At 39.4% G+C, this 17,094-nt stretch overlaps 1 protein-coding gene across 2 annotated transcripts; it reads left to right on the forward strand.

Moving 5' to 3' along the window:
- The first annotated feature begins 6 nt into the window (after positions 1 to 6).
- Positions 7 to 15,637, forward strand: MXRA5 (matrix-remodelling associated 5). 2 transcript variants are annotated; one of them, XM_008940522.1, is made up of 6 exons: positions 7 to 154; positions 2,292 to 2,421; positions 2,745 to 3,135; positions 5,304 to 10,286; positions 10,935 to 11,835; positions 13,403 to 15,637. In XM_008940522.1, exons 2-6 carry the CDS (start codon positions 2,356 to 2,358, stop codon positions 15,312 to 15,314), a joined length of 8,253 nt encoding a protein of 2,750 aa, XP_008938770.1. In that variant the 5' UTR covers positions 7 to 154; positions 2,292 to 2,355; the 3' UTR covers positions 15,315 to 15,637. The 2 variants fall into 2 exon arrangements, with proteins under 2 accessions (XP_008938770.1, XP_008938771.1); XM_008940523.1 differs by lacking the exons at positions 7 to 154; positions 2,292 to 2,421; positions 2,745 to 3,135 and having other exon boundaries at positions 9,888 to 10,286; positions 13,406 to 15,637.
- The last annotated feature ends 1,457 nt before the right edge of the window (positions 15,638 to 17,094 follow it).

Below are 17,094 nucleotides of genomic sequence, written 5' to 3' on the forward strand. Positions count from 1 at the left end.
TGGGCCTGGGGCTGGGCCTGGGGCTGCCCGCCGGCGCCCACGCCTGCCCCCAGCCCTGCGCCTGCTACCTCCCCACTGAGGTCCACTGCACCTTCCGCTCCTTGGCAGCCGTGCCGGCCAGGATCTCCAAACACGTGGAAAGAATCAATTTTGGGTTTGTAGCAGACGGTTAACTATGGTTTCCAAATAAATATTTATATCGTGGTGTCTGTTCTTCTTGGCAAATAGGATGTGTGGTGGTTTGTAACCTATAAATACATATATATTGAATTGAACCTACTATGGGATGTCTACTAACTGTTGAATTTTATTCCTGATTTTTTAAAATATAGTAGGAATAAAATTCTATAGTGTACTCAGGTAGCATTTTGGAGAACAATGAGATAGAGCATATCTTAACACAGTAAAACCATTGCCTTAGGAGTTGTTTGTTTATTTGTTTGTTTGTTTTATGAACTTAAGCCAAATATAAGCAGACATTGATGTTTGGGAGAAGTTGCTTAGACTCCAACTTGTTTTCCTCTGCCAGGCTACTGCCAACTCCCATCTATCTGTCAGATTGTGAGACAAGAAAGAAGGGACAGTTGGTAGGCTGCATAACACAAAAATGCTGTGTAGGGTCATCATGTGACATGCCATGGTGCAAGAGTCACAGACCTCTTCTGCTTGATAACAGAACTGCCTCAGTGCCTGGTACGAATTCATCCTGACCGCCTCAAGATCTGTAAGGTGCAACTGATCCTGCAGTAGTGACCTTGATTTTTTTTTTGCTTCTCTGTAGTTAAAATTTCTGTTCTCCAGCACTTATTCATGTAAAGCTTAATTGTAGTCTCAAAATGCTCTTGTACTTAGTAAAACTGTTACAGCAATTTGTACTTCCATGCCATTTTTGAGTCAGACATGCCTCCCTCTCCCCCTACACGCAAAACCACACAAAGTCACAGTCAGTTCTCCCTCACATGTCAGGATTCAATGGCAAATTCTACCCCTAAACTGCTTTTGAAAATGGAATGTAGGCTTCAAAGTTATTTAGATGTTTTGACTGTTCTTTAATAAAAGTACATTAATGAAACTGCTAGCATAAAAGCCCTTCCCTATATTTATATTTCATCACTACAAATTACATTTATGGAGTTGTGTCCATTCCCAGGAAGAAACAGTCTTAACCATCTTTATTTTAAGGTGCCATATTTTTCAGAGGTAAAGATTATTTTCCTAACTGGAAATAATTTAAGGAAAAAAAAATCATTCAGAGAAGTTCATATTTTTTAGTTGCAGTAAGGAATTTCTGATGTTGAAGTACGGAATTTTAATAGGCTGACTGCTACAAGCTTAGCAGATCTGTAGTGGGACTAAAAATATCAAAACAGTAGTCTAAATTTTTAGCAAATTCAGAATCTTCAGATAGATAAACCAGTGAGGATCTAAAACTATTTTCTCCATATTCAAGGTATTTTAATTTCTTGCTGTCTCTTCCTTTCTAAGAAGTGTTAAAAAATAACAACAAATCTTTTTAAAATTCTATGCTTAATTTAAAGACTTCATGCCCAGATTAGCTCATGCATTTAATTTTATGTCTACATATGGAAAACCCAAATGTAGAGCTAGGCTGCCAAACTTAAGACAACCAAATTGGCAAATAAAACCAGGTTTATTTGTCCAAAGAGAATTTGAATTATTTTCAAAAAGCAGACTTTCTGTATTCCTTCTCTAAAACAAGTTTCTAGGCTCAAATTATATAACTGGAAGGTCAAGTCCTAGATCTGTAATGTAATTAGTTGATATAGGCAATTACATATTGTAACAGTAAGTGAAGCAGGATGTGACTTCCTGCTTCTTATGCTGTTTGGGAGATATCCATTTTTAATGTCCTCTCTCCAAATCTTTTTTCATTTATTGTTAGATGCTGTTTTGGCAGCACTGCAGCCTGTTCAGTTTGCCAGGCTCCACAACATCATTGGTTGGCTACAGGCCATTAATTTATTACCATTCCATAAACAGAGCTGCATGGAAAAATATACTGACAACTATTAATACTTAAACGCCTATTTATTACTCTTACTTCTAAATTATGGCCAAAGTGCCACAAATTGAGTTAAAAGAAATCTTATTGTAAACATGAGCTAAGTATACTTGGCCTTGTAAAAATGTTTCAGTAACTTCTGGCCCCTTGACAATGCATTAAGATCTTTCCAATTTTTCTTTAAAGTTAGGTTATACCGATTTTACATTTGCAGTCCCAGACAGTCAGTGCATAAGCTGTAACTGCACGTGTGATTTTTTTTTTCCAGGTTTAATAGTATACAGTCTATACATGAAAACTCCTTTGCAGGACTTGCAAAACTGGAATTGCTCATGATACATGGAAATGACATTCAGAATATACCCAATGGTGCTTTGAAAGATCTTGTCTCTCTACAGGTAATGCTCATGTCTTCCTAAATTCCATAAAATCTAACTTCCATGAAAAACAGCAGCTAAAACTAAGCAATATCTGTAGCACCTTTCTTAGGATTGAGAAACCATTTTCCCTAAGATACACTGGAGATCTCTTAACTGTGCCTATGTCATACTTGATCACACCAACTAATACTCCGTTGTATTCTTTTTTGTACAGCATATCATGCTTCAGTGGTGCAAAGGATATTTGAGTGAGGGAGGAAAATTTTGCTTGCTTGCTATTCTGTTTGGATTGAGATTGAAAAAACAAGATTAATCTCTTTCATTCTTTTTTAATTTTTTAGGTTTTCAAAATCAGTTACAATAAATTGAAAGTCATAACTGGCCAAACTCTCCAAGGACTTTCAAGCTTAATGAGACTGCACATGGACCACAACAGAATTGAGTTTATTCATCCAAATGCTTTTAATGGATTAACTTCTCTGAGACTGGTCCACTTAGAAGGAAATTTGCTCCAGCAGCTTCACCCCAACACCTTTTCAACATTTATGGTTCTTGATTATTTCAAACTGTCAACAGTAAGACATCTCTACCTATCTGAAAATGCTCTTAGGACCTTGCCTGCAGGGATGTTTCAAGGCATGCCACTGCTGGAAAATCTTTACCTTCATGGGAATCCATGGGCCTGTGACTGCAGTTTAAAGTGGCTCCTTGAATGGAATGAAGTTTCTGGAGGTAAGAGCAAAAACACCAATGCTTTTTCCACTCATAATGTTAGGTATTTTTCCCTGTTCTTCATACAGATGGTTTTATTATTTCCTGAGTTTTATTATTTACATGGTGTCTATGTGCACTATTATGTGCCATTAACATTTAATAAATGCCTGTATTTAAAAAACAGTGTAAAGAGTAAGCACTTGTGTGTCACTTGCTAAAAAACTGTATTCAACAACAAAGGAGTCAGCCACTACATTCAAGATGGAAACGGTAAACTCAGAGCTTATAACTGGAAGGAGGAGATAGGTTACAACTTGTTAGCCTATTCCTTTGTACAGTGGTACACCCACATCTAAGGGCTGGCAATTGTCCTCAATCAATAAAGCTAGTAACTATGTACTCTCACGCGAGGTGGGAGCATTGGTTTACAACTTGTTTGGCAAAGAAAGGGATGGAAATCAGTTTTCTAAATTTCTGAATGAGTCCTTAAACTTTGACATCTATGACATGAAGGATTTGTATTACATAACAGCCTTATCTTAAATAGCATCAAAGCTAAAGGACTCATCCAAGAATAAATGCAATCCTGCATTTTTTTCCTAGAATAAGTGGTCTATCTTCATTCAGGCTTAAATGTGTGGTATTACATTGCTTCAGCTGAGACACTTGTGGTCATATGCAGAAGAAAAATAGGAGAAGGAGCAAAAAATCCCAAACCAACACCCCCAGTTTTATAATGCCTCTGTATCAGGAATACACTGAATGAGGGGCCTTTTGAAGGACAGTTTTCGCTTTGAACATCTCAGTTCACCAGTGCCACATCTCAGTTAGCTAAGTGCTTACCATGGTAGGCAGGAGGGACCAGTGTTACACCAGAGCTGCCACTAAAATATTAGGAGGGAATTTTTAAGATACTTGAATGTTTATTGTAAGTGTTCCTGCCTCAAGTGATACTTGAGGCATCTAATGATATTATATTTTGCTAACTTAGATTTTAATATTCTTATATACTCTCCTTAATCTAAAGAAGTATGTGTATTAAGTATACTCAAGTTGCCCTGTAAGTTGTGACAATGAAATATAGATTAACTTTTGTTCCTTGTGCAGTGTTGGCTTGTTAGCATTTTTAGTCAGTTGGATTCTCTTTTTGCACTACAACAGTAGTGACTGTTGGAAAGAGAAAAGAATTTATCCATGCAGTTTTCATGTGTCATAGATTTTGTATCTTTGTATAACTAAAACATTAACTTCTTTGGGAATTCTTTTCAGATGGAGTTATTAAAGTTTTTCAGACCATTATGGCTACTGCAAAGTTGATTACAGGCCAGTTCTGTCATGAAGTGTGCTCTCCTTATCTTTGAAACACCATATTTGAATCTGAAAGGGACAGACTGGTTCAATTAAATATTAGTTTTGTAAGAACTTCTCAAGAAAATTGATTTGTCAGACCGGCAAAGCATTTATTTTTCAATTAAAAAATTATACGAAATTTTGCCACTCTTTTCCCATCCTGCTAGCATTTTGCCTTATCATCCACCCGTATATTGTTCATTCATTCAAAGATCCCTCATTCCTCAGGAATGATCAGCATGACATTTATTCCTAGAATAATTGGAATACATTTTATTTACAACATGTTTCCAAACTAAATATATAAACTGACATTTGATATTCTAGTGAGCAGAACAATGTGATAAATATATGACTTATTTTGCAGACAAGAATCTTTCTGGCATTGATAGAAGAAAGAAGTCAAGGCTATCATTTCCTGTTTTAGCACTCCTCTGTTTTAGTTTTTAATTTATCGTTACAGAGTTCAGTTATTTCAGAGGTCAGGAGAGACTGGCACTTGGGGGTTTTTATGGTGCTGACGAATAGTTTGTAAGCACAGGAGCTAGTCAGCCGATTTTGGTAGCTACGATAGAATGTTTTGTGTATTGCCAGGACTGTTGTTAATGAATAGAGAAAAACAAAAAGCTTCATGGATTATTTAATGAAGAAGTCCAGCAGCTTTCAAAAATGCAGCATTTACCTGAGAAATGTTTGACTTCCTCATTTAATAATTAAATTGCCATAATGTGTCCCTCATGCAGTCTGTTTAGCACTTTTGAGAGTTCTCTAACTCTAGAACACAGTTCTTCAGCTTACCTATCTTTTGTTCCCCCTGCCCTTTTTATTTCTTGCAGGTGTTTTAAAATGCAAAAAGGACAAAGCCTATGAAGGGGGACAGCTCTGTCCTAAGTGCAACAGCCCAAAACAGCTGAAGAAAGAAGATATTCAAAACTTGAAAGATATTTCCTGTAGGAAGCCTGTCATTCAGTTCTCACTGAGACAGAATAGCAGCACTCAGGATGAAGAAGATGGTGAGACGTACGATCTCCCTCTGGAAGAGCTTCAGTCCTCTCCATGGAACATTACTCTAAATATGACTGATGAGCATGGCAATGTAGTCCACCTGAACTGTGAAATCAAAAAACCGGCAGGCTCTACCAAAATTCAGTGGAATCAAATCCAGACTCAGGAAATTGATATAAATGCTACAATTTCACTGGATTTTGAATGTCCAATGAATCGAGAAAACTATGAAAAACTATGGAAGCTTATAGCTTATTACAGTGAAGTACCTGTCAAATTAGAGAGGGAACTTATGCTCAGCAAAGAGCCTAAAATAAGCTATCAGTACAGGCAAGGCTCAGATTATGATGCTCTTTACTACACAGGTGTAAAAGCTCAAATAATGGCCGAGCCTTCCTGGGTAATGCAACCTCTTATAAATATCCAACTAAACAGGCGCCAGAGTACAGGGAAAAAAGTGGTGCTATCTTTTTTTACTGTGTTTTCTCAGACAATTCCTACCGAAGACACCGGGCGGCAGAGAAGCTGGGTAATGATAGAACAGAATCAGAGCACAAGGGCAGGGCAGAGTGTGGTGGAAGGGTCAGAGTGTCAGCTGAGCTGCAATGTGAAAGCCTCTGAGAGCCCCTCCGTTCAGTGGCTCTTTCCAGATGGGACTAAACTGCAGGCACCATTTAATCAGAAAGACAGTAGGTTTTCCATTCTCAGCAGTGGCCAGCTGATAATCAAATCAGTGAGTTACACTGATAGTGGTTTGTACCACTGCGTTGCCCAGGTGAGAGATGATGTGGATATAATGGCTTACAGGCTCACAGTGCAGCCTCCAGCTACTCAGATAGCTGACTCAGATGTAGTGAGAGTTGAAAAAAACGTTGGAGATTCAATAGTTTTGCCATGCAATGCAGTTGCCAACCCAGAGCCACAGCTGAGCTGGATTCTTCCAAACAGCCAGGTACTTAATGATTTATCAAACTCTTCAAAAGGTTATATGTTGGACAATGGCACTTTACTTATTCCAAAAAGCCATGTCAGTGACAGTGGCCATTACAGATGTGTGGCTGTCAATCAGCAGGGATCAGATCAGATTGTTGTAAGGGTCACAGTAAATAAAATGGTGTCTGACAGGTCATTTAAAAGGATAAAACTAAAAAAGCGTCCAGGCTCAAAAAAATCATCAAAAACAAGAGGACGAGTCATAGATGATGGAGAGGGATCAGGGGCAGGAGCGGTGGAGGAGTTCCCACGAAGAAAGAACCACCTGAAAGACTGGGAAATACCCTTTAAACAAAAAAGTGACCGAGTGCCAGAGGCTCAAATTAAAAAGGGAAAGAAAGGCAGAAGGAAAATGAAAATCTGGAAAAGTACTGATAGAACCCAAGACAGCAATGTTGCAGAAGGCAGGAGAGTATTTGAATCTCGAAGGAGAATTAATGTGGCAAGCAAGCAAATTAATCCACAGCATTGGGCAGATATTTTGGCAAAGGTCCGTGGAAGGACTCTTCCTAGAACAACAACAGTTTCAGCTATTTCTTTAACAACTGCACTGCCAACAGCCATGCAGAAGACTACTCTAGTCCCTCACCCAGTTGCCAGCCCTCCACCTTTAGAGACAGCAGCTGATGTGGTAGATTCCTCCACTGATGCGTCACCTGTGGGTGAAGATGAGTCATTCTCCATCACTGTTTCCCACAACCCTAAAGCATTTTCAGTCCAGTCCACATTAACAAGGTCAGAAACTGGACCCTTCTCCGACCACAGGGCTTTAGAAACATCTGAAAGTATATATCCTGTAGAAATAGCTGTATCGGATCCATATTTGACTCCTGTCTCTGCAACTGTGCAACCCCAAGGCCAGCAGCATCTTGATGTCAGGACTGATGATTCAAGTGTAGTCAAAGAAAATACTGAAGACCCTCTAGCGAGACAAATTGTAACAAGCTTTCCTAATAGTCAGAGCAGTTCATTCACAGTGGAAAATGTAGATAGAACTGTATCTTCTACATCAGAGGAAAATTCTGCTTTTGCTGAGCTACCACTTGATGCTACACTCCTAGCTGAATCTCAGACTGGGGATCCTGATAGCATCTTGGAGAAAAGTGTGAAGTTAAATGAAATGGACCCAATGAGTGTTGACACCATAATTTTAACACCTTCTCAGTTGGATGTGATCATCCCAACAGATTCTGCAGGTACTACTACCATTTCTTCATCCTTTTCTCCATTTGTTATGGAAAAGACCAATGAGTTGATACGACAGCACAAGGAAGTATCTACAGGTCACACAAAAGTGAAAGACTTAAGTACAAATTTTCCAGCTGTCACACCCATCAGGATTCAGAGCAAAGAGGAACCTGAGACATACATGAATATAGTGACTCAAGAAAGCACTTCCAGCAGTTATGCAAAGACTTTTCGGGGAGCAGAACATAGAAACTTGGCTACTCCAAAACCAGATTCCTCATTAATTTTGAGTAGTACTAATGCTCTCCAAAAAACAACAGAGGGTGTAAAAACTCCTTCTTCCATCAGTAGATTGACCACTGCAGCCACAACAATAACTTCTTATAGAAAGACCATGCCATCCCTTGTTACCCAGCATGGTAGAAAGAGGCCTTATGGGAGAAGGAGGTTGAGACCAATCAGAATACGACAAAGACCAAAGCCTTTCCCCCATGTTGTTTTAACCACAGAGGCAATACCTATCGTTCCAAGGACACCTGGAATTGAAGCTGTGACCAAAACTTCTTCTGCAACTCTTGAAAGCCCTGATCTTAAAAACAATGTCAAAATACAGAGTAAGGAAGAGGCGCGTATGGAATTCACTCCTTCATTAGTTACTGATCCAGTTGTCTTACAGAAAACTACCAAAATCGGAGAGGTGGTCACAGCTTCCTTCTTCAGGCCTACTACTTCTCCACCTGAAGTAAAACATAGGTCACTCTCTAGTGCTCCTGAAACCTTGGTACTTCCAGTGACTGCACCTATCACAATTTCATCATCATATGCTGTAGATGGCATATTTCCTACGGAAGAATCTAGTGCACCTCTGAAAACAGAGCAAAGTGAAGTGCCAACGTACCACTCATTAGACAATATATCTGAGAAAAAGGGTTTTAAAACAGATTCTGGAACTATGGATAGTAGGGCAGAACAATCAAACACAACTACTTCTCCAGAGCACATGAATGGCTTGATACTGTCTACAAAACCAGAATCTCAAGAAAAGACTATTCTATTTGACTCAGAAGTTGTGGTTGATGAAACAACCACTGGAACATTCCAGTTGATATATCCTACTATGACTGACTTAAATATTCCTGTTGGCACAGTGGAAGTTTTTAAGGAATTCTCAGTTTCAAAGAAGCCATGGAAGCCTACAGTATCTTTAGAAACTTCAGCAGTAACTGAGCCATTGGATATGATTACTTTGTCCTCCTTCTTCAGCGGAACCAAGACTCCACTTAGAGAAACAAAGAAATCTGTTTCTTCTCAGACTGAGACAAAGCCATCTTCCTCGGATAAAAAGGAAGCTATGCCACATGGATTTCATCATGACCCCACTTTGCAGAGAACTGAAAAGCCTCTGACTACGTCCACTGCCTTTATTCCATTTATAAAAGTTGCCATTGTTCCTCCTTCCATTTCAGTCACTTCACATCCTTCTCATTATACCACTGGGGAAAGTAACACCTTCAATCAAGAAAGGTTCGTAGAAGAAAAACAAGTTGAAGCTGATGGTGACAAGATGGTGGTGAGCTCAAGATGGAATGTACCCCCTACTCCTTCCAGTAGCCAAAACGGGATTAGCATACAGTTGAAAGAGGAGCAAATCAAAGAGCTGTATAGTAGCAAGTCAAACAACAGTTTACTGCGAAATCCAAATCTTCCCCATCCACCTGCTGGAAGGATACCAAGCCAAAAACAAAAAGTGCCTGCTGTGCATGTTCCAGCAAGAGGCACAGTGAAGCCTCCATATATTGTAACACAAGGTTCACTTCGCCATTTTATAACACACCAGCCACCTCACCACACAAACAAACCAGAGATAACAGCATATGCAGCACATACCATCCAAGACAAAAAACCTTTTGCCTCTCAGAGACTAACAACTACCCCTACACAAGCCTCTCCATTTCACAAAACAAATCCATTCACTGCAAGCAAGTTTAGTAATCAGGGTCAGAACAGATACAATACTAATTCAAGATTTTCTGGAAATAACTATGTTCCAGATAACAGAGGCACAGGAGGGAGACTACCAAGTCCAGGGATACCCTATTATCCCAGTTCCAGAATGCCATTCCTTTTCAACAGAACAAGGATATTGCCTCACTTGAGTATGCACCCTAAACCAGTGGTCCCTAGTCAACTAGTCCCAAAAGACAGAAATGAGAAGAAGGTTGTCCAGGTCTCCCCTACTAGGATTACACTGCCAAAAGCTACAGCTATGCCAGTGCCTCCAATGCCACACACTACAACCACCACATCAGCAACCCCAGTAATTTTGAAGACTACCCCTCCAGCCTTTCTCACTCAGCGCACAAGACCACAGATATCCACTACAGTTCATCCTTTTAAAAATGTCCATCATCGTTATCAAAATGTTCCATCTGTGCCTTATGTGGGAGGCATTATGCCACATAATTCGACAGTATTTCAATTGTCCACTAACTACAGAATACACAGAGAAAGACCTAAAATAATCACAAAAGGGTCTCAGAGCATATCCATCCTTGCTGAAACAGATGCTTTTATCCCTTGTGATGCAGTAGGAGAACCCAAGCCTTTTATTACTTGGACAAAAGTCTCTACAGGTAAGATAGAGAAAAATGTGTTCTTCCACACATTTTTTTAAGGGTACAGATACTTTGGTTGTTGCATAGAAATGCAGCATGATTTCAGGAGTAGTCCAGAACACTGAAGAATAATTTCTGTCTCTTAAGCATTGTAGATAAAATGTGACTAATTGGAACTAATCATTACAGGTAAAAATAACTTCACAGTATTTCTTGTAGTAAAAGAGAAACTCTACCATTTAATGAACGTGGTTTTTGAAGAGGGAATAGCAGCCAACTCTGATTATTCACTGCAGTTAGAATTAATGACGACAACATTTGAGAGTGTGGGTTTGTTAACATTGCTGCCTTAAATGTTGCTGTGTATGTCATCTCCATAAGCAAAAGGAAAAGAGAAGTTATGTAATGATTTAAGAGGAATACAGAAACATAAAGCCCTTGAAAGTTCCCATACTATACATGCTTGCAAACCAGCATGATTAGTTCTGCAGTAGAAACAAAGACTAATTTGAGCTGTGGAGTATCAGAAGAATAGCATATGATCCATCTGAACTTGTAGTTCATTTTAAGTAAATCTAAAAATCTTACCTAAGACTGTCTCAATACAGTGATGTATGTCTTAAACACTTTGACTTTCAGTTTCTTTCTCTCCTCTTGCCTTTCTAGGAGCTCTAATGACGGCCAACACTAGGCTACAAAGGTTTGAAGTCTGGAAAAATGGTACCCTCCTTATCCGAAACGTTCAGCTTCAGGATCATGGACAATATTTGTGCACAGCTCAGAACCTGCATGGCATAGATAAAATGATCATTGTGCTCACAGTTGTAGCCCACCAGCCCAAAATTTTACATTCCCGCTATCGAGATGTCACAGTCTATTTTGGGGAAACCATATCAATGGAATGTCAGGCTAGTGGAACACCAAACCCACATATTTCATGGATTTTTCCCGATAGGAAGATTTTGCAGACAGTCACCACCGCAGAAAGCAGGATAATGCTTCATGAAAATCGAACCTTGTCTATCAAGCAAGCAACATTTTCAGACCGAGGAGTTTACAAATGCGTAGCAAGCAATGCTGCAGGAGCTGACAGCATTGCAGTGAGGCTGCACATTGCAGCCCTACCCCCCATCATACAGCAGGATAAGCAAGAGAACATTTCCTTGCCCCTTGGTAGCAGTATTAACATCCATTGCACTGCCAAAGCAGCACCTTCTCCCAGCATCCGCTGGGTGGTCTTTGATGGCACACAGATCCGACCTTCTCAGTTTGTCAATGGGAATTTGTTTGTTTTTCCCAATGGAACTCTTTATATTCGCAACGTGTCCCCCAAGGACAGTGGGACCTATGAGTGCATTGCTGCTAACATGGTGGGAGCTGCCAGGAGAACAGTACAACTTCATGTGAAGAAGCATGCATCTAATGCTAAGATCACTGGGAGCTCTCCTCAGAGGACAGATGTAACATATGGCAGCATCCTGCATTTGGACTGTAGTGCATCTGGTGACCCCTGGCCTCGGATATTATGGAGGTTGCCTTCCAAAAGGATGATTGATTCCTTACACAGGTAAATTTCTATTTGAGGTGTCACAGCTAAATTACAGTTTAAATGAACTTGGAGAAAAGACCATGAATATCTATGCAAATTTCATTCTTGACTTATGTGAGTTTTGAATGAGGCTCCTCAACCTTTAAGGAAGAATTTGAAATTATATCAGAAGATAGCCAAGTCATAAATTATCATATTTTCTTGAAAACAATAGTACTCTTGCAAAGTCAACTTGAAACCTTTAGGATAGGCTACCAGTGTTTGACTTTGACAGCCACTTCTAGTAAAATTCCGATGGCAAAGGTGAACATATTCTGCTTGTGTACTGCTGGTTCCAGTTGCTTGGTCTGCATAGAGCTGCACAGGTGCTTGCTTTTCCCCAGAAGTGGGATCACTGAATTTTGTTTATCTGCTGTACAAACCATTATACTCAGTAAATATGGGGCAAAGAAATCATCGTATAATTATTTAAATAAGCATGGTCATTTTGACACCATTGTAGAAGTAAACTTTTCCTTGCAATAAGGTCTGTGCAAACCCGGTTGCATAGAAATGCCTAGAAACCAATATGTTCACCAGTATTGCCATTGTTGAGTAAAATACCACTTCTCCAAACCTACAATAACTGTCTTAAGACTTTGCTGAAAAGACAGTTTCTGCTCTGTAAATTATGTATTACTCACTCTTTGAGCACTACAGACAGATGAGAAATGTACTGAAATTAAAATGCACAGTTGTCAACAACTTTATTAGTAGCTGAACATAGCCATAATTTTTTTCATATTGACAGAAATATATTTAAGTAACCTGTAGATAGCACAAAATAGAATTTATTTTATGCCTCACAGCATATAATATAATAATAATATATTATTGGCATATAATAATAAAATACTGAGGATTTATTTTCATTTTCCCTCATGAACTTTATGTGGGCTATTTTTCAAATACAGGAGATCTCTGGGGAGAAAACAGGCTACTGGGGAAGTTAAGTTTGACCACAATACACCAATTCCACAGTGAAGTCGAAAGGAATAATAGCTTTTTAGCACATTGAAAACTCTTTTTTCCCCCATATTTCAAACCTTAGCAGTATTCTGCTTCTTTGTGATTGTTCTAAAATTTTAAAGTGTTATACCTGATGGCAGAGGAAGTTGCTTATCTTGATTTGTTTTTTTGCTGAGGACCCAAGTGCCAGACTCCATAATTACAGTCCATATAGGTTTGAGTTGAGTATATAATTCAGAGAACACATATCTGAATGTTACAGAATACTAGAAGAGTCAAAAATACAATCTTTGGGCATTTAATGGTTGTTTAATGGTAAAAAAAAAAAAAAAAAAGTCATTAAATGGAATAGAATTGCATGGTTACGAGTGAGTAGAATGATTTTTTCCCATTTGCTTTTTGGTGGTGAATATCTTGGACATTTCAGACCATCTAATTATCTAATGGTGGCAATGCTCCTCTCCTTTTTTTTCAGTATTGTTGAGATGTTGCTTTTTCCCCCCAGATTTCATTCAATAATTAATACTTAAAATGTGATTTTGCAGCTAATGTTCTGTTCTTTTTTCTTTCCTTACAGCAGCATGGAGACTAGAATCAAAGTGTTCAGCAATGGGACTTTGGTAGTCCGTTCAGTTACAGATAAAGATGCAGGAGACTATTTGTGTGTGGCCCGCAATAAGATTGGGGATGACTATGTGGTCCTCAAAGTGAATGTGATGATGAAACCAGCGAAAATAGAACATAAGAACGAGAATAACCACAAAGTCAAGTACGGAGGGGACCTGAAAGTTGACTGTGTAGCCACAGGTCTGCCAAATCCTGAGATCTCCTGGGGTCTCCCAGATGGCAGCATGATCAATACCTTCATGCAGTCAGATGACAGCGGCAGCCGGACAAAGCGATATGTGGTCTTCAATAATGGAACCCTCTATTTCAATGACGTTGGAATGAGAGAGGAAGGGGACTACACCTGCTATGCTGAGAACCAGATTGGGAAGGATGAGATGAAAGTGCGGGTCAAAGTAGTGGCCGAGCCTGCAACTATCAGGAACAAAACATACGTCATTATTAATGTACCCTATGGTGATGTTGTCACAGTAGCATGTGAAGCCAAAGGAGAACCCACTCCCAAAGTGACTTGGCTCTCCCCAGCCAACAGGCCCATTCCTGCCCTATCTGATAAATACCAGGTGTATAGGGATGGCACCCTCCTCATCCAAAAAGCCCAAAGGTCTGACAGTGGTAACTATACTTGCGTAGCACGGAACAGTGCAGGAGAAGATCGGAAAATCGTCTTGATCCACGTTAACGTTCAGCCTCCCAGAATCAATGGTCACCTCAGTGCAATAACATCTGTGAGGGAGACAGCCATCAGGGACAGCCGGAAACTTATTGACTGCAAAGCTGAAGGCATCCCCACTCCACGGGTCTTATGGGCTTTTCCAGAAGGAGTAATTCTGCCAGCTCCCTACTATGGGAACAGGATCACTGTGCACCGCAACGGCACGTTGGACATCAGAGGGGTGAGGCAGACGGACGCGGTGCAGCTCATATGCATCGGACGGAATGAAGGAGGGGAAGCAAGACTGATTGTGCAGCTCCTCATCACAGACCATTTGGAGAAACCCTCCTTCAGAGACCCTGTCAGTGAAAGGATCACTGCCATTGCTGGGCACAGCATCAATCTGAACTGCTCAGTCCAGGGGAACCCCAAACCCAGCACAAGCTGGATCCTTCCCAATGGCACTGAAGTGCTGAGTGGCAGCCGACTGCACAGATTTTACCATAAGAGGGATGGAATCTTACACATCAGCAGCCTCTCCTCTGGGGATGCTGGGACTTACCGCTGCACAGCCAGAAACACAGGAGGTTATGTGGAACGAGTAGTCTTCCTGAAGGTGGGACTCAGGCCAGAAATCAGCAACCAGTACAACAACCTGGTGAGCATCATCAATGGAGAAACTCTGCAGCTCCATTGCATCACCCAGCCAAATCAGCGGGCACAGATCTCGTGGACGCTCCCCAGTGGGATGGTTCTGGATGCCCCCCAAGCTGTGGGTCGCTTTTCCCTGATGGAGAACGGTTCCCTGACAGTGCGTGAGGCCTCTGTGTTTGACAGGGGCACCTACCTGTGCAAGGTGTCCACAGAGTACGGCACCTCTGTTATGAATGTACCTGTCATTGTGATTGCCTATCCTCCCCGGATCACCAACGAGCCAGCACCCGTCATTTATGCCAGGCCTGGAAATTCAGTAAAACTGAACTGCATGGCCATTGGGATTCCTAAAGCAGAAATAACATGGGAGCTTCCAGACAAATCACATCTGACAACAGGAGCTCAATCCCGTCTGTACGGAAACAAATTCCTCCACCCTCAGGGCTCATTAGTCATCCAGCAGTCTACTCAAAGGGATGCCGGCTTCTATAAATGCACTGCTAAAAATATTCTAGGCAGCGATTCGAAAACAACCTACATACACATATTCTAACACTAAAACAAATGCCTCTGGCTGGATACTAGCGTTCAACTCACTGCCAAGTGAGTGCAGCAAGGAAAGTACTGCTTGCAACAAAGCCAGGAAGGCGGAGGGCAGGAGACAAAGGAGTTAACCCTGCTTTCATGCAAAGTGCATTGCTTTTGTACTCAGTATGGTAGGAAGTCCCTGCAATAAAAGGAGGCAGTAGGCATTCTGAAACTGAGGAGACTGAGATGTTGGAAAAGGTCTTTAAATTGTTAACACAGTGTAGTGGTGTTTTTTTCATGCTATCCAATAGCATCTGAGACCTAAAGTACTCTATTTTTGTCCATAGTCCAAAGCTATTCCTTGTTCTAACAAGCACCTTAAAAGTACCAAAGAAGTATTAAATGTTAACAAATGAGCTGCAGTGATAGAAGTGCTTTAGTAAAACATAATTTTCTTTATACCCTGCAGGGCTTTTACATAACCTAGCCTTATAGAATATGATTACTAACCTTTCTGTTCATTCTTCTATCAGCGCTTCAAAATCAAGGACTAACTTAGCAAGTAAGAGTGAACTATTTTAATAAAAATACGTGCAGACATTAGTTACCTTAACGTATGAACAAACCTTTTCCAGCTACTAAGAACACTACAGTCAAGTCATCCATTATATATTTTATATGTATTTTTAAATCAGACTATGAGACTAAAAAGATTAACAATGAACTTGGTCTCATTTTATAAATTATTGGTCTTTACAAGACTCTGATACATTACAGTGTTTTATAATATTAAGGTCAATATACTGTACATTTTATAATAAAAAATATTTTGAAAAAATGCACTCACTGTGGTTTTCATTCTGTTTTGAGAAAATGGGGAACTCCAGAGTATGAATTTAACTCAAAAAACAGAAGTCATGTAATGTTATACTTCATCTTTTAAAATGTTATTTCCTAATAAAATCTTCTGATTTGTATGTTTCAGGATGCATTTACGATTTCAATACTTTTTCTGGAGTCAAGCATGGTTTATTGGATAATGTACATAATTTTCATCAGATTTATTGATTATGCTGTAAGATTAATTTCTACAAAATGCTGAGTATGCCCATGTTTCAACAAACTATTCCAATCAGAATTTTGCAAAAGTAAACTCACCTTTAAAACATATGGATTCTCTGAGATATTCCTGAATTCTTAAAGTTGTCATTGTTCATAAAACTTATGCTCATGTTTTAGAATATGGAAAGAATAAAAGATTTTTTTTTTTCTCTGTTGACCAAAATATGGCAGAAAGTAATGTAAAGCATTATTATAATATTTACATTTTGTAAAAACTATAAACAAAGATTTTCCCACTCCACAAATTTCTCCTGTTTAGAAAAACTGCAAGCTGTTGCAAAATTTATTTATGATCATCATAAACCAAACTGAGCTACTTGAAGTAAAAAGTATTTGATTAGAACAAGGATGTTGAATTAAATGACAAGTACATTGCTGAATATACAAGGGGCATAATTTATGTGATATAATGTTTTATAAATTTTTTTTGAAAGTCAGTGGAGTTTAACAGTTATGGTTTGTACACAAGCATTTGTTAAAGTTGCAGTTATGTTACTGGCCTAATTAAATAGCACTTAATTATGTATATTTTCTTTTTTACGGTTTAAACCCCTTAAATGAGGAAATCAGTGCTCAAGGTGAAGCATGTGCCTAAATACCCAGCAGGGATGCAGCTACTCCTGAGTGCAGTTAATGAAGAAATGAACAAATATTCAAGATTTTTAACTAAATTGCTCACATGT

Source organism: Merops nubicus, unplaced genomic scaffold (genome assembly GCF_000691845.1).
Source record: "Merops nubicus isolate BGI_N331 unplaced genomic scaffold, ASM69184v1 scaffold19525, whole genome shotgun sequence".
Lineage (NCBI taxonomy): Eukaryota > Metazoa > Chordata > Aves > Coraciiformes > Meropidae > Merops > Merops nubicus.